The 22,770-nt window shown below is 55.3% G+C and overlaps 4 protein-coding genes across 4 annotated transcripts; 3 read left to right on the top strand and 1 right to left on the bottom strand.

The window, feature by feature from the left end:
• Positions 1–32: 32 nt before the first annotated feature.
• On the bottom strand, positions 33–2,650 carry B0I36DRAFT_232781 (uncharacterized protein; the record flags this gene model as incomplete). The annotated part of the gene is made up of 4 exons (XM_046149172.1): positions 33–2,190; positions 2,272–2,384; positions 2,456–2,522; positions 2,607–2,650. 4 exons carry the CDS (start codon positions 2,648–2,650, stop codon positions 33–35), a joined length of 2,382 nt encoding a protein of 793 aa, XP_046018427.1.
• Positions 2,651–3,613: 963 nt separating this feature from the next.
• B0I36DRAFT_9365 (uncharacterized protein) lies at positions 3,614–4,764 on the top strand. Its single transcript, XM_046163613.1, has 2 exons — positions 3,614–4,081; positions 4,170–4,764. Exons 1-2 carry the CDS (start codon positions 3,712–3,714, stop codon positions 4,676–4,678), a joined length of 879 nt encoding a protein of 292 aa, XP_046018426.1. The 5' UTR covers positions 3,614–3,711; the 3' UTR covers positions 4,679–4,764.
• A 13,337-nt stretch (positions 4,765–18,101) lies between these two features.
• On the top strand, positions 18,102–18,901 carry B0I36DRAFT_391220 (uncharacterized protein; the record flags this gene model as incomplete). The annotated part of the gene is made up of 2 exons (XM_046161412.1): positions 18,102–18,545; positions 18,584–18,901. 2 exons carry the CDS (start codon positions 18,102–18,104, stop codon positions 18,836–18,838), a joined length of 699 nt encoding a protein of 232 aa, XP_046018425.1. The 3' UTR covers positions 18,839–18,901.
• Positions 18,902–20,422: 1,521 nt separating this feature from the next.
• B0I36DRAFT_344126 (uncharacterized protein) lies at positions 20,423–21,909 on the top strand (the record flags this gene model as incomplete). Its single annotated transcript, XM_046156232.1, has 4 exons — positions 20,423–20,497; positions 20,568–20,759; positions 20,830–20,909; positions 20,991–21,909. 4 exons carry the CDS (start codon positions 20,423–20,425, stop codon positions 21,907–21,909), a joined length of 1,266 nt encoding a protein of 421 aa, XP_046018424.1.
• Between the last annotated feature and the right edge of the window lie 861 nt (positions 21,910–22,770).

Below are 22,770 nucleotides of genomic sequence, written 5' to 3'. Positions count from 1 at the left end.
CGCTCCCTATGCATTTGTTTTCCTTGGCGAGGCTACCATCGGTTGTTGTATCCGCCGCCGCTGCCGCCACCGCCACCGCCGCCATACATCATGTTGGGATTGTACCCACCTTGAGACTGACCCCCAAAAAGCCCGTGTCCAACTCCGGCGGCGTTGCCCTGTTGCTGATGCTGCATTCTCGCCTGCAGGATACTCGGGTCCGCAAGATCTACTAAGCCACTCCCCCCAGAGGAGGAAGTGTTAGCATGTCTGTGCTTCTTCCCCTTCTTCTTCTGCTTTGGTCCGAAGTCTTGGAATGCTACCGGTTGAGAACCGTACAGCGATGCCAACGGGTTGCCCGAAGCAGGAGCAGGAGCAAGGGTAGAGGAGGAAGAGGAACTTGGGAACTGATTCGGAAAAGAAGAGAAGTACTCACGCTTTCCAGCGTCATGCGCAGGCGTGCTGCCCGAAGTCCGGCCTCGATTCAAAAGTTGAAGTAGGTTCGACTTGTCCGCAAGCGAAGCCGCGTCGTTGAAGGCTGATCCGCCAAAAGCGTGCCCTTGGCCAAACATGCCACCGACAGGGGGGGTTCCGGTTGATTTCAGCCCCGGAGGCGGGCCGGGGATGGAGGTGCTGTAGAACTGACTGCCAGGTTGCGCACGAAAGGATGACGGCATCATCGACGACTGTTGAGCCATAATCCGGGGATCGGTCGCGAGGTTGACCTTTGTGGAGTTGGAAGTGCCCTCATTGGCGAAGCTGTATCGCGAATGTCCCCGTGAGTGGCCTTGTCCCTGAAACAGAGACGACTGCTGGGTAGCAATGCCAGGCGGCATCTGATCAACAAAGCTCCCCCTGGCTTGGAGAAACTGCTGGGGGGTCATGGAACGACCTCCCACGGAGCCGCTGGGCGTGGAGCTTTGGCCATAGCCGATAGCTGGGCTGAAAATCCCTTCGGTGCTATTGCGCTGGATTGGAGGCTGTGTCGTGTTGCGCCTCTGGCCAAAAGCACCGTCGCGACTTGGCTCTCTGTCCTCAGGTTCTCCTCCAAGCGCCAAGCTGCCACTCTCAGGCTCCTCCTCGGAAGGCTCTACTTGATTGGTTGGTTCTTCTTGCTCGGTTGAGCGGTTCTCCTCCTCGACGCGCAGTGCTCTACGTCGCTGGCCGCCGTGGATGTCGAAAAGTGGTGGGAAGACGTCCTCAGCCTCTTTGGGTGGCGCGAAAGCATCCGCCGGACACGCCGCAAGAATTTTGAGAACGATGCTAAAGTCAAAAGCGTCGGACTTGGGCTTCGGAGCGGGAGGCTTCTCTGCGTTTTTGTTGGCTTTGGACTTGGTCGAAGGTGCAGGTTGCTTCTCTGTCTTGCGGCTTGTCGACGGCTCTGGTAGCGGGGGGTGCTCTGGATCCTCGCGGACGGACTCGGTTGTCGCGGGCAACGATTGCGATATAGCTGGACTAGCCGCAGTGGCACTGGTCGCATGGCTGCCACGCCGGCTGCGCTGTTGTGTACTCCGAGCCCAGCTTGCCGTTGCTGGCAGAGCAGGGCCATCACCTGAATCAGAACCATCTTTGCTATTAGAGCGTGCCATAGGTTGAGAGCCAACAGTGGCGGCTTGCAGAAGAGGTGCTGCTTGTCGTGAAGCGGAACGTGAAGAGGAGGAAGCTGCCGTCGAGAGCGGACGCTGGGTACCGACACTATTCAGGGACGAGAGGTCCTGTCTCGTGTAGCTGTCTTCCTCGTCGCCGAGCTCGTGGAGGAACATGCACTGACGGTTGCCACACTGCTCGTGACGCAACCAGGCCGAGCAATATTTCGTTGTGCCGAGCTGGGCTTTGAGGACGCGGTCGCCATTTTGCGAACCGTTTACGGCCTGTATGCATCGAGCGGCGTCCTCTTTCCTCTCAAAGGTCACGTAGATCCCAAGAGACTGAGGCTGTCCCTCTGCAGATTTGCGATTCGATATGGAAATCTTTTGGATGTTGCCGTACTGGCCGAAGAACTCGGGTTTCCGTAACGTCTTGAGGAGCTCGTCTTCGCGGACAGTCGGTGTCAGACCGGTCACATAAACCAGGTTCTTTTGAACAACACGAACGCCAACGAGATTCTTTCGGTTCTCCTTTTCGGCTTCGCGTTTCTGGACTTCCTTTTGTCGTTGCTCGGTAGCTCGCTTCTTCTGGTTCTTTTGTATGTTCAATCTGAACTCAGCCTCCCTGCAAGTCCATGTCAGTCGATTTCTCTCACGCACAGCTGGCGGACCAAGAACCAGTCCCAGGTGTTGTGGCGTGACTTACTCTTCCTGCGTGACGACCTTCCATTGTATGGTCTTTTCGTCATAAGGTCGGCGGCAGGCAGGGCACAAGCCGTTCAGATTGTTCTTCAAGTTGTTGAAGCAAAACTGACAGATCTGTACGCAGTAGTGTCAGAATGCAGAGGAACAGCAGCGCATTAGAAGTCTGGGGAGTTCCGATGGCGTACCTGGTAGCCGCAAGGACATGGTCGGAAGTTCCTGTCGGACAGATCAAATTCTTCGATGCAAAGAGGACTGACAGGCAGTCAGTACACGTGGCTTGCATAGACAAAACAGCACGGAAATCTGATTATGCTGGTGGTTTGAGGTCACACGTACCATGTGTCGTCCTCATCGTCGATGAAGGAGTCTTGAGGCGCCATGGTGACGGGTGTGATGTTTGAGCACAGAGCCAGACAGACGACCGAAGCTCGCACGTGTGCCTATGCCGTGGAGGTAGGGTGACGAGGTCTCAGCGTCGTGAACGGGAAGCTGGAGCGCGTTGGTGATCGAGATCCTGTCGTGCGGTCGGTAAAAGGATGGCCGACAGCGGGAAAAGGGCGGACGGCGGCGTGAGTCTGGATGGACGGCTTGACGACGGGCACAAGGCTGCGCAGAGGACTGGGAATAGCCGTGCTGTGCGGGCTGCTGGTTGTGGTGATCGGGTGGTGGGAGGGAAGCTGTGAAAGCAAGGAGTTCAAGGTGTGCAGGTTTCGAGGTCTGGCAGCCACGGGTCAAAGTATGAGGCAGGCCACTTTCAGCGGCAGGTCAGGTGCAGGTGGGCCCCAGGAGGAAGAATCAATCGAAGGCCATAGACTGGCGGGCGAGTCGGGGCCGGCACAGGGCGGGAGCGGCCTGACGGGGCAGCAGGAGCTGGCCGGCAGGCCTGACTGAGCGCGCCACGCCACAGCAGCACCACCACCAGCCTCAGGCAGGCGGGATATGTCAGCCACACAAAGGCCTTTGGTCATCTCTGGACCATCGGCAGGGCCACCTGACATGCATGTTGCCTTCACCTTGTATCCCAGTTGAGCGGTCTGTAGCTGCTTCATTTCGCCCAGTATCTTGCATATCTATTCGTGTTTCTCGAGCATGATGCGTGCATGTTCGTCTCGAGTACACGTGCTCTTGGCCGCCCAGGTGCCAGCACCTTGCTCTCGTCGATCTCCAGTATTTGTGGGGACAGAGTCAGAGGTACTTGCAGCGGCCATAAAAACATGCATGCGGCACAAGTATCCCCTCGTCATCCCGCCATCAAGCGTCAACGACTGCCGCAGCTCGCCCCCCACAGCCAATCAGCAGCCACTAATTGTTTGACCTGACCCGTGGAGCAGAGCGTCGCCGAATCTTGTCTCGACGTCAACCAACTTCTTGCTGCTGAACCACGGCGACGACATCAGCAACGCTGCGATTGCCAACCCCTCCAATTGGCCGTCCACGCATCATGGCCAGCAAGCTCTCTCGCACCCGGGCCCTGGCCACCGCCCTGCGGCCTGCGCGGCCCGCCGTCCAGGCGTCTCGCGATCTCCAGTTTGTCCGCTGCATCGCCAGCACCGCCAGTCGCAGCGAGGTCGCCATGCCCAACGACGTCTCCAACATGCGCCACGCCCCTCGCGACCACCCCAAGAAGCTCGAGGCGCCCATTGTCAACCCGGCCGACAAGTTCCAGTCCAAGGCCGACAACCTCCACCGCTACGGCGCTTGGCTCATGTCTTGCCTGCCCAAATATGTCCAGCAGTTCTCCGTCTGGAAGGACGAGCTCGTCATCTACATCCCTCCGACTGGAGTGATCCCTGTCTTCTCCTTCCTCAAGTGTAGGTCCATCTGTCTAGCACACGGCGTGTGAGCAAGGTCGTGTTGTGGGCCACCAAGTGCTGACGAGTTCTTTGCTGCCATCATCAGACAACACTGCTGCCGAGTTTACTTTCGTCAGCAACGTCACAGCAGTCGACTTCCCCACCAAGGACCAGCGTTTCGAAATCGTCTACAACCTGCTCAGCGTGAGGCATAACTCCAGAATCCGCGTCAAGACCTACGCCGATGAGGCGACTCCCGTCCCCAGCATCACCCCTCTCTTCGACGGCGCAAACTGGTACGAGCGCGAGGTGTACGACATGTTTGGCGTTTTCTTCACTGGCCACCCTGATCTTCGCCGGATCATGACCGACTACGGCTTCGAGGGCCACCCATTGCGGAAGGACTTCCCTCTCACTGGCTACACCGAGATCCGATACGACGAGGAGAAGAAGCGCATCGTCACCGAGCCTCTCGAGCTCACACAGGCCTTCCGCAACTTTGAAGGCGGCTCCACTGCCTGGGAGCCTGTCGGCCCTGGTACCGATCGGAAGCCTGAGTCATTCAAGCTACCGACACCAAAGCCTGAGGAGAAGACCGAGGAGCAGAAGAAATGAGCGCAGCACAACAAATGAGAACATGTACATAATTCCTTAGTTCAAGGCACACGATGTAAGGTGGAGACCAGGCCATCGAGTCGCTAGGTAACTATTGAGCTTTTGATGGCGTATACAGAAGGCTCGAGAGAGAATCAAGACCGCGCAGGCACAAGCCCTTCGCTATGGCTTATTATCTTACATGTGTTTTTGATTGTGGAATTGACCCGAAACTGTTCTTGGGCAGAAGATATCGGTGGACAGTCAGTGACCTTTCTGCCTGGGTTTCGGCCTCTTTCGACGCTGTGTGAGAGACCGCGGAAAGCTGAAACGTGCGTTCCGTCGCGTCTTGGCCTAGGTTAATTGTCATGGCCAGCTGAATGGCGGTCGGAGAGCAACCCGTGCCGGCCGTCGCGGGAGCCTTCGGTGGATTTCTCTGAAAGAGCTGAACCAGGCCGCTTTATACCATGGATGTGCTTCACGGACAGTGCCCGCACGAAACGAACAGTTTTGGCTCCCAGACTCTGTTGCACCATTTTGTTCTGTTATGTAAAGCCACCCACAAGCTCGAACAAGTCTGTTGTTAGTTAAAGGATCTGAGTTTCATCCATCACAGAGATTGGGAGTCGACCAGGCCGCACGGCGAGACGTTTGAGCTCTCGTTGTCTAGAAAAGTAACGACACATAGGAGCCTATCTCCGCGATGAAACGTCATCTGGTGGATCGTTCCAAGTTAACGTGTTCCCTGGTGGGCGTTTTGGGTCTTTCTGTTGTCGATTTCTCCGTAAACTCTATTGGCATGACCTATTTCCGAGAGATCTCTCGCTCACGTATAAAGTCTACTGCAGTGACATTTAACCAAAATTGACCTCATTTGATTCCCATAATCAGATGCACTGGGCTCGCCGTCCACCGCACACAGCACTTTCTATTGTTCTCATGGTACAGCTTCGGGTTAACTATCATACCCATCATTCTCTCAACAAGCACATTAAGTGGCCATCAAATATTCGAGTTCAGTTCCAAAGGCAAAGTTCTGCCGCCAATTTCGAAGCAGATAAGAAAACAACAAACACCGCCATGTGCGACGTCGGAAGCGTCAAAATGGATCACGAGCGCAACATGGCCCAGGATCTCTCTACCGTCACGACGTCTCGCATGGTCAAAGTACTCGAGATACGCTACGCCTTTCTCAGAGATCCTCACCTACCCCTTGAGGAAGACATCGAGTTCCAGGACTTCATCCGCTTGCAAGCCCACAAGATGGTCCCCACTCCTCAAACAGCCTCGACCGGCAGCACCAGGAGCAAGAGCCCACAAACTGACCGGGTGTATGAGACCTCTTCGGGATCTCAGAAGCGCAAGCCATTCAGCATTACAAAGTTTATGAAGACTGTTCTCCGCCGTCTTCATCGACTCTCCTCACTGTCACCCAACACGCCGATGTGCTCGTCACCATAATCATACCAAGGCTCGATATGGGCTTAAGGGGGCTCGTCAAAGCGACAGTGCCGCAACAACGGCGTCAGCTCAAAACCATCAAGGTCGATCAATCGCAAAATCGATGCTGGAAGCTCAATGGGAGGAGTAGCCCACCTTCTGGAGCGCTGCAGTCTCACCCAAACCAAGCTGGACTCAACACACGACACAACCAGAATACAGCCACCAATTTGAGAAATCCATGCTCAGCATGCCAACAAAACTCATGAGCTGCGTCCCACCATGCATAACGAAGCCTGGAACAGTTCGACCGTGACCAGACAAGGGCGAGGCTTCGACGTCACACAACACAATGGCCATGGTCGAAACAGCACTTCCACCATCACCACGACCAACGCAACAATATTCGGGACAATCTTGAGCGAGATGGCAGTGCCGTATAATTACCAATGGGAGGAGGAGAACCGCACCCAGCCACATGCACGCGAGACGGAAGAGAGCTCAGATCTAGCCCGAGATCAAATGATCGCCTATTCGAAGACAACTTACGCATACCCCTCTGAGCGTAACAAGATACAAGCGCGGGTCGACAAGTGCCACCGGCACCAACTACACAAAATACATACCAAGTTTATGATCCTGGGCTGAAGAATACTATTTGGGCACAAGCAGGCAATTCCCACTCGGTTGAATCCCGGACGATGGAATATTCATGACTCTACGAACTCACATCTAGACCGGCGCTCGAGAGCGGGTAACTCGAACACGTGACGCCGTTCGTCGGGGTTCAATACATCAGACAATTGGGTAGGACGGAGCGTGAGGGAATACAAGGGGCAGCGATATGCACACTTGCATGATATGCGTGATTGGTCATGTCAATTACGCAATGAAACGCACAGCTACTGGGGATAAAATACACTACATGAGACAAAACATAAGGGTTTTCCGCGATGCAACTTTGTGAATCATGGCATCAATTCTTTTCGAGAGGTTCAAGCGTCATCTATTTCTTACTCAGAAATTCCATTGTTCTTGATGTGTAAATGTCCCATACTTGGTCTGTTCTTATTGACCAAGTTCGGTAGCCATACTAAAAAGAAGCCACATCGCAGAGAAATGGATTTTATTACAAATGTCACGCAACAAAAACTATCATGCCCCTTTGGAAGGCATGAATAAATAAAACGGAAGACCTCCGCATCTACATTTAGTCCATGTCAGGGAGTTTCCAATACCAACATTGACTCCACGAGTTTGCCACGATTTAAACCACATGCACACATATTCCTGTCCTGTGGAGAGATTCCCGTGATCAGACACCTTATCTGCATAACTCTGTCAGAGAGCACAGAACGAGTGGCTTTTCATTGCCCATTAGCAATCAACGGTACGTTGATGCTTCTTGTAGCTTTATTGGGACTCTTGAAGACTTGGAGCATGTACTTCGTAACCTGACTTGGCCACACCCCCGTGTCCCCAAAGAACACCACCTGGTGGCAAGGATTACTCTGTCGGAAACATGGCTGCGCTCGTCACAGCTTCACATTCAGACTGACTTGGAAAGGCAGAGCTATTGCAACAGACTTGAAAGTCGGCAGTCACTTATCATCCTCTAGATAGTACCTGTCTTTCTTAAGTCGCAGGCTGACTGCTCGTCACCTAGTCACCGAGGCAGGTAGATGGGTTTGATAACTCTGGGACTGGCATTTACAACCTCGCAGGGATGGCTCTCTTGTCTTACTCTACATCTTTCTTGTGCACTGCTGCCGATCGCCGCCGAGCACAGTCCAATGACCTTTGCAATCAGAGCCGCTCTGCCCCGTCATTGAAAACACAAAGCGTACTCCTCCGGGTACTACCAGGTTGGGTGTTTCGTCGAACAAATTGACAGCTCCACGGCGCGCAAGAAGGTAAAAAATCAATATCTACTTTATACAGCCACAAGGCGCCTCTCCACAGCGCGCAGAAAAATCAATTTGCAGGCGAGATGTCATCATGATCGGAAACAAGGGAACGGCTAAAACTCAAGAAAACCCCGCCACGCGCAGAAAAGAAAAATCCCAGCAAAAAAAGGGCAACACCAGCATTGAACATGACAGCATCACAATGCGAACAAGACCACATGTCGAGACTCGTGAAACGCATTAGCCACAATCTTCCAATTGGGGAAAACGTCATCAGCAATTCAAGTATATTAAACAACCCCGCGTTGGAACAAAACCCGCCGGGCGCAAAAACACAAGTCTAGAAGCAGCGATATATTACAAGATAAACAAGTGTGGCCGCAGTCTGTCCGCATTGACAACTAACGGCGCCTCCCGCCTTTCCAATTAATTGAATCTGCGAGGCTGTCACTAATGCCATACGCTGCGAACCTGCGCATTTAATGCCCGCAGGAAAGCACCGGCGTCTGAGATATATATGCGACCCGGAGGTCTGGGACCTGTCTCGTGGGGTGTATCTATTCACACAAGGTATTGTGGGAACAAAGTTTGACGTTGGTGCTGTTCCCGCATCCGCGCATTGACAGATTTGACAACCACGGACGAAAACACCCTCGTGGATATCTCCCCGTTGTCACAAAGCGCCACAATAGTGCTCAGACCTGCGACCAAGACCTCCGCAAGGCACAGCATGCGCACTTGACACAGGCACCCGCTGCAGCGTCGCCCGGAGACAACAGCCCAAGCGCGGCGAGATGAGACGAGAGACAGAGCCGCATTGAGGGGAAGGGGGGTCAGAGCAAAAGGCAGAGACAAAAATCAGGGTCGTCCGTCTGGTGAAACATCAACCGTGCGCCCGGAACCGTGGCTGCGCAAAAAGAGGTTGTTTACCCTCACGAGGCTGACGGGGCGGAGGATGCGGCTTCTCTCCTGTGCCATGAATTCAAGCTTAGTGGCGTGTTCCAGCCAATGCTGCGAAACCATGAGCCTATGGCAACAAACAGGTTGGTCACATGAGCGATGGCCGCAAATCATTGCTGGTGCGCTTGGCGGCGAAGCTGACGTGGCATCGAGTTCCACGGTGGTAAAGGTCTTCTGGATTGGCCAAGTAACGCTCGCAACTCTACCCCAGCCATGCCAAAACATGGCACATGGCCTGTCAGATCATGTCTCGGTATGCCAAGGTCCTCTGGCCTCACCGACGCAGCACACGGCACGGCAGCCTGGTCCCTTGGGCGAACACCTCGCAGGAAACCGAGGAACTATCCCCGCGTCTTGCATGCATAAGTAGCCAAGCCGGTGGCAAGGTTGTTGCACGCGTCATGAACATGCGTATCTGTGCCGTGGTCGGTCCACTCGTTTGATGGAGGATGCCATGTTGAGGTGTGCGGGACAGACGGGCGGGCCACGCGCTGTGTCAATCAAGTTCTCTCCAGGACGGACGCACGGCGGCCGCAACCGAGCCACCATTACTTTGTGAACATCGAAATCACCCGCACAACCAGCTCCATGAGCTAGCAAGCCTCTATCTCTTCTGAGTCGATGTCTGCCTGCCCCAGCCCATGCCGAGTCAGGTGGGCGCATTTCGGAAGGAGATAGCTGACAGCAGCTACCTTGGCCGCAGGCTGCTTCATGCTCCTCGGGCTGAAAGGTGGTACGACGGCTTGGATGGGCGAAGCTAGCACAGAAGGTCCCTTCCCAGCATAGAATGAATTGGTCTGGCGCGACACGGACCAACGACTAGCCCGACCAGGCCACCGTCACGTCATGGTGGCTTTGTGTACACGTGGTTCGCCGTCCTGCGAGTCGGTTCCGACCATTTTCTCTGGCGGCACTCGCACAGCTGGAACGTGCTTCTTTTGGAAGGGGAAGTTCGGCATACAATACCCAAAGTTGGCAATAGAGTCGAGTCCACGACGGGAGAAAGCCAACATGAAGCCTTGCAAGCCAACTAGGTCTGTATTCTATCAGGACTCCACAATGACACCGAGCGACGTCGACGTTGGCTGCTAGACAAGTCTTCCCTGGCACACTCGCACTTCAGGAATCGTGGCGTCGATTTAGTATGGCATTCATGACTCGCGATTCGATAGCTCTGCCGATCTGCCGCATGGAGCTGGCAGACACCTCGAGGGCTGGCACCGGATGGTGCTTGGAATGAGCTCTGAATTGCTGGCGCCAAGAGCAATTGACAGGCAAGCATCAGATCGAAGCACGAGAGACGCTTGGCTTTAGCTGGAATAACGAAGGACCAAAGGCTCCCTGTGCCTCTCGGGTACAATTGGAAACGTTGCCACGAACCGTGTAGCCGCGACAACGTCTTGGTTCGACAGGGTTGGCCCTGTCTGGCAGATCCACAGCGGGAAAGCCGTGCGCAGGACGCCATCTTTGCAAACCACATGCTGATCAGAAGGCTCCGTATCACGACAGACTCCAGACCCACCCAGTGTAATTGCGGACACAAGAGTTTATGCACGCCCTCCAAGCCTCTCTACACCGTCGGGGATTAGGAGACTGGCGAGCGGGCGGCTCGCAGTGGGTGCCGAGGGCACGTCCCTGGCATATTGTTTCGCCCCACAGTATAGCAGTGTTGTTTCGTTGATCAAGGGTTTTCTCCCCAGCTGGATCCACAGGGTTTCCGGAGGGATCTGCACATCGTCAGTCAGTAGACATGCATATGCAGCTCCTCCTGGAGATCTGCCAGCGCAGGTGGCGCTCGTGTGGAGGAAAAATGACCCGTACCTTTCAGGTAATGGATCATGTTGTTTCCTTGCCGGAAGAGCTTCGTACTTGGCTGGACAATTCCCAGCTGCCTCGACGGCTGGACGGCTGGGCAGACGCGTGATGTTGCTCTGTCGACAAAGGTATCAGTAACACCTAGGCCGTTCTTCCAATTAATCCACTATTTTGCGACTCCATGGTCCTGTAATTGGATGTTGCCCTCGAAGCTGCATGTGAGGGAGGCCTGCCTTGGAGGCCATGACTGTTGCTAGGTGATCCTGGCTGATCAGCCTGCCAGTAATTTTATGGCATAATGGAGCTAGTGGTCTTGGTGGAGCGAAGGGACTGTCGCCTGCGCTAATTCACGCCTCACAGCTGAGACTGCACAGACCGGGCGGGAGTTGAAACCAACTTCGGCACTAAGGACTGGGGCTACCTCTTGCCCAGAATAGAGAGCAGCTAGCTAATCGTGTCAGCGGGATCACCACTTACAGCAAGGCCAAGCGGATGCGCCAGCGGAGAACTACTTATCTTGATTCTGCCTGTGCTTCGACAAGCCGCTGTCGGTACTAGTCGTGGGACGCCGAGACAGGGACTGGGTAGCTCCTCGGAAGCGCTGGCCAGAATATATGCAGACCTCAAAGAATGCCTGTCTTCTTTATGGTCAACAGTGGCTGTTAACAGAGCGATGCCGTGCCTTGCACATGGCTTACATCTGGGCTCTAAGATATAATTTGTGCTCGCTGCCTTAGAGAATGCTTTCGAGAACATAGTCGTCCATTGGCACCTGGAATTCGATGTCAAGCTCGGCTGTCAGACACATAGCTCTTACCGGTCACCCACTGCCGACCCGCAGAGTCTGAAATTGGCTCCCAATCCTCAACTACGTGCAGTGTGAGGTGAAGTAGCGGAAAGGGCATAGTGCGCATGGTCAAGCTTGTCCTCTGGCAATCCGTCTGCGGACGTATCATTTCGCTGGTCATGTGTGCGGTCGGGAATAATCGAGGCACGAGTCAAGCCAAGCTGCCTTCCGGTGCCGTGTCTGGCGGTGAGGGCTTCTCGCGCGACTGTACGATGGTGGCGGCCAGCTAGGCCATACTTGGGAGAGATCTCGATTTGTCAAAGGCGGTGTTGAGTTTGTATCTGGTCGACACAGGCCCGGGGCGGGCGCACACTTGGCTGGCGGCACTCATCGTGGGTCGAGCGGGCGTGCCCCGTCGCTGGCCGCGATGACTCTGGAGATGGCATGGAATGGCAGGAGTCCGCGGAGGGAGGCGGTCGTCCTGAAACTGGCAGGCGAGGACCAGGCAAGGGACGCCTGGAAGCGGCTAGCGCGCGGCTCCTTGCGTCGTGACGTTGGGTTCCTACGATTGTACCTACTTAGTGTACGTACCTTAATTGAGGGTGCTGGTCAAGCTTGCGCAAACAAATGACCTGTGCTAGCGCGCCTTCCGTCATCATGGTACGATGCGTGCCTGTCGTCCCCTCCTCCATGGTCGAGGCGGCGGGAGCGAAAAAGGAAAAACAGACACCTATTCTGGGCTGCCCCGGCACCCTGAGCCACCATCGTTGCGAACGGACCTGGGCGGCACGACACGGCTTCTCGAAGCCTTCTAGCGAGGCCGCCAACGACCAAGTTAGTGCTCACCCCACCAGCACGGGCGTTTCTAGCGAGGCCCGGCGCGCACAAGCGCGTGCAGAAGTGAGTCAAGTGACACCTTTTGCTAATTTCACTCGACGCCGTTGACACAGATTGCCATGCTCAAGGTATGGCAAACACGCGTGCAGATCGCAGATCTGGGGCCCTGCCGTCCCGCCGCTATTCCATGTGACGAACTGCTGTCAAGAACCACACCGCCTGGATGTCTGTGCAGAAGAACTTGAACCGGCAACGCTAAAGCCCACGCTTGGCGCGTGCTTCAGGCAGCGCAGCAGATGATGGCCTCATGTGTGCAGGCAGTCCTAGCCTCTTGCCACAACTTGTTGGTGGCTGGCCATTGCTGCTTCGATTCATCTAGTGTGGAACGGCTGAGGAGCATCATGTCATGGCTGCATCATGGCTCTATTAGCGGAATGGCCGAAATGACGTGAGCGGTCTTCTGGCTCCTGGCGTTCTCACCAGCGTAACTTGTGCAATCGCTGTGATGTGCCTGCGCACGACAAGTACCAGACCAGCAGCTGCGACTGTAGAACCCTGTTCTCATCTTCACCAATCCTCGAGCATGTAATGCTGCGCCTGTAATCGGTCCACTTGAATATCAAGCAATCGAGGACTCGAGGTGTATGGTAATCAGCACATGGCCCTGCGGCCTAGCCTCATGCAGCATTTTCAGGGTTTTAAAGATTTCGGCCTGGCTTCTGGCGAGCTTGCACTCTGACTTGGCTTCGTGTGTAGTAGTAGATACGTTGGAGTCCTCAACAACTGTCAGCTCCAGGTCTGAATGGGATGCAAGGCTGGCACCTTTGCAGATGATTGCATGTCAGGATGTTGACAGCCCGGGGATTGCAGCTTCGTGTTTCAGGTCGCATGCAGCTTCAGCCACTTTGACGGCCTCGTTCGCTGAAGAGTGCAAACACAAAAGCGCCACTAGCCAATCTTCGTTGGAAATGTCATGTGGCAGACCAACTGATGCTCGTCCGCCACACGTAGGAGGGCTCAACCCCTAGGCTGCTGCTAGTGTCGACGCCGCTTCGCTGCCACATCTATTTCAGGCCAATATATGCAAACGTCACTCCGCGCTGTTCGCAGTTAAGCACGCTTGGCCTCACTAACATCGCAAGCCTAGCCTTGCTATCGCCCCATACCTTCACGGATGTAATCTAGCAGGAGATCGCAATCTCAACATCTGGCCTCGTGAGTGACCAAAGGGGCCGTCGTCGCGGTGGGAATGTGATTTGCATCCAAGTACACGTGGCTCGGCGTCGTCATGCAGGGTTGCTTCACATATTGCCTACTTTTGCTTTTTCGAAGGTTCGCGCGGCATGCACTGAAACTCGACGTGCTTCCATGCGCGCATGTTGCGGCTGTGGATACCATAAGGTACCCATGGGTTGCTCCTGATCTGCTGTATTGAGGATGCCTGTCCAGCACCAATGCATCTGACAGGCGCCGTAGACCACGATCTGGTCCGCTTATGGATCAATGTGTCAGTGCATGTATACTATCCACATGCCAGAAGCAGACAGGAGAGGGCCAGGGTTTGCCAGAAACAGGTCGCCATCAAGCAGCCTCTCTTTTTTTGGGCGTTGCGGATGCTTGCCCCCCTCTTTTGTCGTGGACTTCGGACAACAACAGGGTCTCTTTGACACTTGCCGTGGGCACAAGGCAGCACAGACATTGTACCCCTGAGGTGGGAACCCCCAGATCGGCAGCACGGCCTGGATCCAGAAATAGTCGGACCACATGACAATAAATAAATTGGCGCTAGACAACCGCGAGCCACTGTGAGCGCCAGCCACCGCCAGCTTCCAAGGTTGCCGTGCATTGATTGTATCGAGACCAAGGATAGTGCATACAATCGGCGCTTCTAGCGCATACAGGCTTATTGAGCTTCTGTTGAAGCTGAGCCAAGACCAGTCATGATTCAAGGACAATGCCGCGTTGGTGTGTTGGTGAGCAGAGCCTCGCATGATTTGCTAGACATGACTAAACCGTAGAACGAATACGAAGAGTGGGTCGGGGGATGACCGTATGAGGCGCATCGACCAATCAAACCACTACAATGCTCGCCATTTGTCCCGATCGGGCTTCATCATTACTCGCGTTACGACATTGAGTCTGAAATTGTCCGAGGAGAGAGCCAGGTGAGAGAGCCAGGTGGAACTGACCCTGCCTGCCCTCAAGGAATGTGCGGCGCACTGTCATCCGGACGGTGCGAATGTCTTGGAGCGCGTGGCGCGTCCATCGTATCCGCTGCTCACGCAACTGCTTTTGGTTGCCAGGTAGATCCTTGCGGTGCCTCGGGGCTGTGTGGATTGCGAAGGGAGAGACTACCTTAGCGAGACTGGCAGATCTTCTGCATTCCCAGGGGCCTGCTGCTGCACTGTGGGGTGATGAGTATGTACTTCGACTCACCCGTTTTTTCCGACTCTGACAGCGTTGCATCAGGAGAGCAGACGGCGGACCTCTGATCGAGTTCTGGCACACAAACATCCTCTGGCGAGCTTTGGAGGAGTGCGCTGTGCAATGAGATCTCTTCCGCCCTTTTCTTTTGGACAGCCGCAGTTGCCGCGCCCCGAAATTCAGATGGTGGAATGCGGGGGGGCCTTGCAAGTCCTCGACGAATGGGGGACTGGGACTGGCTGAGGCTGGGCAGGGGACCGGCATCCATGGCCAAATGGCTACGACGTTGATATGGTGATTCGACCACGCACACAAGGCTCGTCCCTGTCTCCGCCGCTTTTGCCTCGTCTCGACAGAGGGGTAAGGTGGTCGGAGACAAGACGGCGTGCTGGAGAGCCCGCCCGTGGTGCATCGATGCGGACGAGCTCTTACTGCGACGTGCAACTGGAGCGGCCATGACGAAAGCCTTGGAAGTTTGGCTGGCTGGCTGTTTGCTCTTTCCCTCTGCCAGACAGTCGCCCCACCTTCCTTCCTACTTTGCGCGTGCCACTTTGGGCATGGGTTACACCGACGACATGATTTATTCAACAGCTTGTAACATTGCCACCTTTGAACATGGAAACCTGGAAGGGCGTTCCGTTCTGGGGCAAAATGGCAAGGAGACTTGTTCGCCGGCGTTCTTTCAAACCACTGCGCGCCCAGCCACAGCCCCTGGATCGCTGCTGCGTTCCGATTCGACCACAGAGGCCGGGGACCCATGCTCTTCACACCTGCGGGCAACAGCACGCGACGGTGGAGTTGGCTATCAACCCCCCTCTGTGATCGCATGTGCTGCCCAACACATGCAGGGCTGCACTCTCAATCAATCTGAAACAAGAACTCTGAGTTTGTTTCTCGCCTCGAGCCTGCCGCAGTCATCTGCAGAAACGCAGAAGAGGTGGGCAACAAGACAGCCGTCAGCCCAGCATGTTTCGGAAGCGTTTCTAGCGCCACCATGGAAGCGCATCCATCCCATGGGATGGATGTCTGACCCAGCACCACAGGCAGGTTTGACTTGGGCCCCGCAGAACTCGCAGCACGTGCCATTCTTGGTAATAGACGAGCACTGACATATTTGACAGGCAGCTCTAGGACCATCAGTTAATTAATTAGCACCCGCTGGCCAGCGACGTGGGTCTCCGGCAACTCCCTCCATCCCGGACCAGTTATCACGCTCACGAGCCGACTCGTCCACTAGCCATTGTCTGCTGACGACCCCAACAGAGATAACACACGCTCACATGCAAGAAGAGGTTCTGTCAACGAGGAGGCGTTCACCGGTCGACACCCCTACCATGCGCAGTACTCAATCAATCCAAGACGCACACTGTGGGTTTCGATCCCGCGGTATCATCCGCCTCTGCTTGGGAAAAGGGGGGGGGGGATGGTTATGAGCGTCGGGCAGGGCCATATGCCGAGCATGCAGGGCGGTTCGGAGACTTACTACTTTACCATGTCAAGCTGCATGACCACGCGCTTGAGTCGGCAACGGGGAAAAGAGCTGGCTGCAAGCCAGTCTCCATCCCCAGCAGTGCCAGCCACAACCAGGTCTGGCCACTGTTCATCTGATCCGGATGCACCGCAAAGCACACCCACCGAATGGTTGCGGCACCCACATCCATGGATATCGCAATGCCAGTCGGATTAGAATACCATGCCTGCCGTGATTTGTTACCGCTTGCCGGCCACTTGCGCTTGCGCCAAGAGAACGAATCAAGCAGCTAGGGGATTGAGAAGAGAACACCTTGGTACACCGACAGTCCTGGCGTCCGCAAGTGTGCAGCACCGTGTCATGTCACCATGCTACAATAACGGAAGCTCGCAGTGACGAGCATGATAGCCCAGAGCCTCAATCAGGAACGAACAAGAATACAGCATCGACAAGAGCCAGCAAAGCATTCGTCCACACACTGAACCACGGTGCAATGCAATGAGCACATGGTATAGCCATCATAATGCCTCCATGGTCACATCGGCCGGGCGGGGGGGCATGCGGAGCCGGCACTTTTGCAGAGTGCTTTCTCGTGCCTGCCTGGGGCTGCAGCCACATATCTAGCCTCGGGCTTGACACCACCACGCCAGGTCACGTCCACCCAGCTGAGATTAGCCCACAGCCAGGTATCGCGCTAAGCTACACTAATGGCAGCTAGGCTGGAGATTTTGTTGGTCGACACAATGCTCTCCCCCGAGGGTGGCTCCTTGGTCGTTTCTGCTGGCTGGGCCTAAATCAGCGCCCTCGATGCTCCCGTGCAGGGCAGATAAGCGTGCCAAGTGTCACTCTTACGGGTATGCTCCGAAACAACAGCAAGATGATTAGAAAGAGTGTCGTCCGCATTTGGCATGCTCTACGGCAACGACGAGGGTGGTGGTTGAGTGAGATCCCTGTTTCTGACAGTGCCTCAGGCGGAATCCGGCGGAGAATACAACCCCAACCCTGTCTGTGGTGGTTGTGGCATCCTGCGGGACAAGGGCAACTGGGCACAACAGGGGCGGCGCTCCAGGGCATCTCCGCACGTCAAGTCGGGAAGAAAACAACGAAAGAAACATGCACCACAATCTGCTGCGGGGCTGGGGACGGACGCTGCACTGCAAGCACTTTGAAGCAGGAAAACCACACGCATCCCCATTTCATGCCACCAACCTTCGGGCCACAAGATCAGAAGCAAGGACATCATCGAGGTGACGAGGACAGCGACTCTGCCGACCAAGCTTCAGTGTTCTCGGAGTCCCATAAATCGATGGCGCTTGACCGTCGTCAGAAGCAGACTGCCCTGATCACAGTCGGGCTGTGCTGGTCTGGCAAATACTTGCTGCCAACAGCCAGCGAGGGTGGCGTACCGGGCCCCGGCGAGCGATCCGATGATGATGATGGTGGTGAAGGGAGGCTCCATCCATGATGCCATGCCATGACTGACTTGGGTGACCCCTGGCATCTGCGCCCCTTTTGGGAAAGGCGGCCCCCCTCTGGGATTCTCACCGACGCGGATCGCGGCTGCACATCTCTAATATTCTCAATGCCGGGCTTCCATGGGGACCCATGTCGGACAATCCCTGACTCGCCCGCGTCAGCCCCCCTGCTGCTAGGGTCGTCATGGCTGGCCTTGTTGCCTCTTCCCGGACCCGCGAGGCTCGTTGCTCCTGCTACCCCTGGTACCTGACCTTCAGGACACGGCGGAGAAAACCAGCATGCCCCAGCAGTTCAGCGACACCCACCAGCCCGCCACCTGACCACAGCATGGCCTCCAGACGCCATTGCACGAGCGGAGATACTATTGGGACAGTGGCTGCGATTCTTTTGCCTCAGCGCCTGGATCATATCGGAGGATGCATCAGCTCCCTGGTTCCCGCTCAGTGGTTCGCAGTGCTACCAAGAGCCATGAACCTTTTTATGAGCTTGATGATGACTGTGCCGGCTTTCCACGGTTCCGTGCCACAGAGCTACGGTCTTGGCTGTGCTTGTATTATCGGCCATTCAGGACCCCTTGTTTCTTGCTCTCGTCGTCGCCTTCGGCTCAGCGGTGCCTACTGTAGATCTGGGGTCGAAAAATGTCCACGGGTGGCATCTGCAGTGGCCACGAGTGCAACCCTGGATAGCCATGCTTACCTCGCCAAGGGTCCTTCTCCCTGGGCAATTCTTCTCCCGTGTTGCGGGGGATCTCCATCAAAACAGGAAGTGAAGGTATGCCTCCCTCGGACTATGCATCCGGGTTTTCCCAGGCACCACCGTCCTATCTGGGTGACAACCTGGCTGCCTATATCACTCAAGGCCCCTCCTACACGAGCGCAGATGTCGTCCCCAAAGTCCTGAAACTCCCCAACCCTTCTGTTATTATTGCCCACACGCAAAAGTTGGCGGCAGAACGCCCGCACTTGGCCCAAGCTTTTCAATTGGTTCTAGAAACCTGTCAGACGCAGTTCCACATCATCACCAGAATACCCACGCTTTGGTCGCTACAGCTACACCCGCACTAAATGACCATAGCGATAGTTTTCGCTGATCGCCTCCTTCCTCCACCGCGAACGAGGGACTAGCCTGCTTATAACACCTCAACGGAATCTGGCAGTGCTGATCTCACGCGAACGCGACGAGCAAAGCGTCCACCAGGCGTGGGTTGGCAAGTTGAGCTATCGCTGGTGTCGGCCAAAAAGCCGAAGTTTCTTGTCCCTCGAGATCGTCCGGCACTTGAGAGAGTCCAAGCCACCGCCAGCACTGGCCACTCGTGCTCGTCATCTTCCCGAAATACACCGCAAACACGAGGAGCTCGCCCCTCTACCTGGCCCGGGCTGGGTACAAAACCCTTGTCACTTGTCTTGTCATCTGCCTCTGACAGCTCCACGCACAGCACTCAATCTGGTTCAGTGATCCTCGTAGGAGTTGTTGCGTCCTATACCAGGTGTACTTGCGCAAAATTTACATTACAATCGGTGCTTCACCAGCCTCGGGGAACACTGCTGCGCGTAGACATTGAGCACGGCGGTCCGTTACCAGCGCAATAATTCACCACACTGCCTTGGTACTTGCGAAACAACGAGGCTTTGTCCACCCTCTTCTGTACTGCTCCCACTGACGGGCATCGTACAGCGATTTCGAGCTCCTTTTCGTTGCCCTGTCTGCTCTAGATAGCCATCACGTACCAGCAGTCCGACGCAGCTTGATATCAATCGCTGCCAGCGAATGCAGATCTCCATGTGCAGCAAGCAATACGAGGAAGTGTCCAGTTTCACAACCTTCGCTTAACGCCAAATCCACGAGAGTTGCACGATCACCGAACATCTATACTCGGTTTCGACAGGCACGTTGTTTTCTCATACGCAACGGGTTATTTCGAGGAAGCGGGTCTGGCTACGGGTTTCACCGTGTCCCTAGGCCTCTTGTGTGTCGACCAGCTCCCCAGAAGCTCAGCCAGGCACAGGGCGATCTGACAGCACGACGAGATAGCAATTTGCTCTCTCACCCCTTAGCCCACCTCTGAGGAACTAGGCCGTTGGCTTTCCCACGCCCCTCTTTTAGCAATATCCCAGAGATCATCAGCGGGTTCCTGTCACAACGCAAGCCCACTTAGCCATCCGACTAGCTTCACAGCTGAGATCGCCCTGAAACTAGCCTTAGGGGTGTACACTGTTGCCACCAACCTGTAGGTGCCCTGCTCTCTCTAGTTTGCCCTGTCAACGGGTGTTAAGCTCAGCCATGTCATGCCGTGGTGCATGACTTCGGAAGATTTCTGGCGGCCAGCACCCTTCTCCTCTCCCCACCGCACTTCATGCAGCTACTGCTGGCTAGCGCATTATCGAGGCCTGCTCCTCCTGGTGCGACTAGCACGGATGCTATGTGCCAAGTCTCTCTTCTTCCAGCCCACTCCCACCCCTGGACATATTTTGAAGATACATCTTGAGAAGTACCCTGTCACTCGCCGCCATGCCGCCTGGTTCTTGGGAAGACCCACCTCTGACTTGCCGCAGGAAGCACTTATAAGACTCAACCTCCCAGTCTATACTTGTTCTCGAGTGTGGTGATCCTCATTCACAAAGACAACAGTACTATCACCACATCTCATCATGGAGCTTATGGAACTCGTCGATAATGAGCCTATGGCTCGTCCTTTCCAATGCGACTGGCAATCTTGCGACAAGGTGGGTGACAGTTCTGGCTCGGCCGCTGTCCAAATACTTGAAGAAATCTAATCCTTTATCCGGAATCCAGAGCTTCAATCGCAAATCAGACCTGCAAAGACATTATCGTATTCACACCAACGAGCGCCCGTACGCTTGCACGACACCTGGATGTGGAAAGAGCTTTATCCAGCGAAGCGCATTGACCGTGCACATCCGCACTCACACCGGAGAGAAGCCACACCAGTGTCAACACCTGGGCTGTGGTAAGCGGTTCTCCGACGTAAGTATCGCTGAGTCGACACCCCGATAAAAGATGTGTACAAGCAGCGGAACTGATCAAAAACAAACAGTCGTCAAGTCTGGCCCGTCATCGCCGGATACACACAGGAAAGCGCCCGTACCGCTGTGCCCACGAGGGCTGTTTCAAGAGGTAAACTCCCATTCCCTGTTCTGAGCCACTCTGTTATTCTCGATCCGGGATCAATAATGCTGATAACAGTTCGTTTTACAGCTTTTGCCGCAAGACCACCATGGTCAAGCATCAGCGCAGGTCGCACCAGGGCGGTATGCCCTCGTCAGAGCTCGACGACAGCATGTCAGAGTCGGAGAGCGGTGACTCGCCAGCCACCCCCCAGCCTGGCCATATCGCATGGCCTGCTCCAGCATACGCCAGCCACCCGCATGTCCTTCACGGCCACCACAACATGCACCGGGCGTCTTCGTACACTGATTTCGAGTCTCACACATCGCACTGTGGCCCTGAGCAGCCTTACGGAGGCCGGCCTATTCCTACTTCTGGATCGGGCTACCACCAGCTGTCCGCCCACGACCACATGCACCACGGGGTTCCGAGAGCCTCGAGCGTGCCACACCATACAATGACTCAGCACCCTTTCTATGTGACGGACCAGAGCAACCCCGGCGTGGCCACCATGAACACTGCGGCGTTTCCTGTCTCTCGTGCCGCGGAGCCTCCAGCCCTGGAGATCCCCTACTCTGAGAACAGAGTTCCTAGCTCGATTCATAGCAGCCCGAGCCCATACTCGCCTGCCTCTGGTAGAAGCGTCGCCACTCAAGAGAGTTTGTACACGCACCAGCCGCAACCGCCGCCGACCTACGCCATGCAGCCGACCTCGGCTGTCGTCAGCCAGCCTTCTCAAGTTGTGCAATACCAGGCGATGCCCACCACGCACGCTGTTCCTCGCCATGTCCAGTCCCAGATCCCCCAGGTCCAGGACCAGTACCACTCCCCCATCGCCCAGCAGGACGAGCAGTGGTATCACGGAGTGCCGTACCAGTCTCCTGTGGCTTCCATGCCTATCGGCCAAGTTCCCACCTACGTCTCTGGCCTCTACGACCCCTGGGCCATGAAGGACGAGTACGCGGATCCGTCCATCCAGATGCCCAGCGCTAGGATCGATGCCATGTAATAAACATGCGTGGCTCCTAATCGCGGCTATTGTTGTCGTTGATTCCTGTCTGCATTTGTTGTTCCAGCGCACACACGACTTTTTTGCAACCACATACCCCCCAAATGCGTTTGACATTCGACAGTTGTATCATCAGCATCATCCTTGTTTTGCACACCACCATTATACCCCTTAGGAACCACGGCACCACAGTTGGGAAAGAAGGAGTTGACGGGGCTCCGTCTCAGCGAAGAGACGGAGATGACTCCAGTGAGGGAAGTCGAGCCTGCAGCAGCTCGGGGATTATTTGAACCGGCATTGCGATGCTTGACGACGACTCTGAGAATTGTTCTGTTGTTTTGTTTTTTCATGGCAAAGGGATTAATGACGCTTCTACACTGTATCTGGTTGGGGGATTTGCATCGCACTTTGCGCGCCACACAAGAGCCGGACCTCTTGAAGAAAGAAAATGTTAATATATCTCGCCTACCCACGGAGAGCTATCCTAATACACTGAGCCTTCAACTCAACCCGATTCCACCGTTCCCACGAAATGCCATGCTGAGTCTTTGGTGATGATACGACGCGCACAGAACGGGACACGCACAAGACGTAGTGACAAAAGCGAACAGCCTTTGTTCAGACATGCCATTTGGCCTGTTTTGGCACTTCGGCTAAACTTGTCTTTTCTTGGCCGAGAGCCATCGAACAAAGGCCCTTTTTTGGAAACCACACGCCCCCCAGTCCCCCCCCTCCCCAGAAACAAGCTTCGCCGCCGTCAGATTTTGCATTCTGCCAATGTTTCCAGCTTTTCCTCATTGTGAGTCAAGGGGTAAGAAGCCAGGCCGGGGGGGGTGGGTGGGAGAAAGGATAAAAGCACAA

This window comes from Microdochium trichocladiopsis (assembly GCF_020744255.1).
Source record: "Microdochium trichocladiopsis strain MPI-CAGE-CH-0230 chromosome Unknown B0I36scaffold_1, whole genome shotgun sequence".
Classification (NCBI taxonomy): Eukaryota; Fungi; Ascomycota; class Sordariomycetes; order Xylariales; family Microdochiaceae; genus Microdochium; species Microdochium trichocladiopsis.
This window is presented reverse-complemented; position numbering and strand designations above follow the sequence as displayed.

What these genes read in the sequence shown, in the direction of transcription:
- B0I36DRAFT_9365 (XM_046163613.1), top strand. Translation starts at nt 3,712, where the DNA reads ATGGCCAGCAAGCTCTCTCGCACCCGGGCCCTGGCCACCGCCCTGCGG. An exon ending in TGTCTTCTCCTTCCTCAAGT is followed by an intron (nt 4,082 to 4,169) that starts GTAGGTCCATCT and finishes TGCCATCATCAG; the next exon opens with ACAACACTGCTGCCGAGTTT.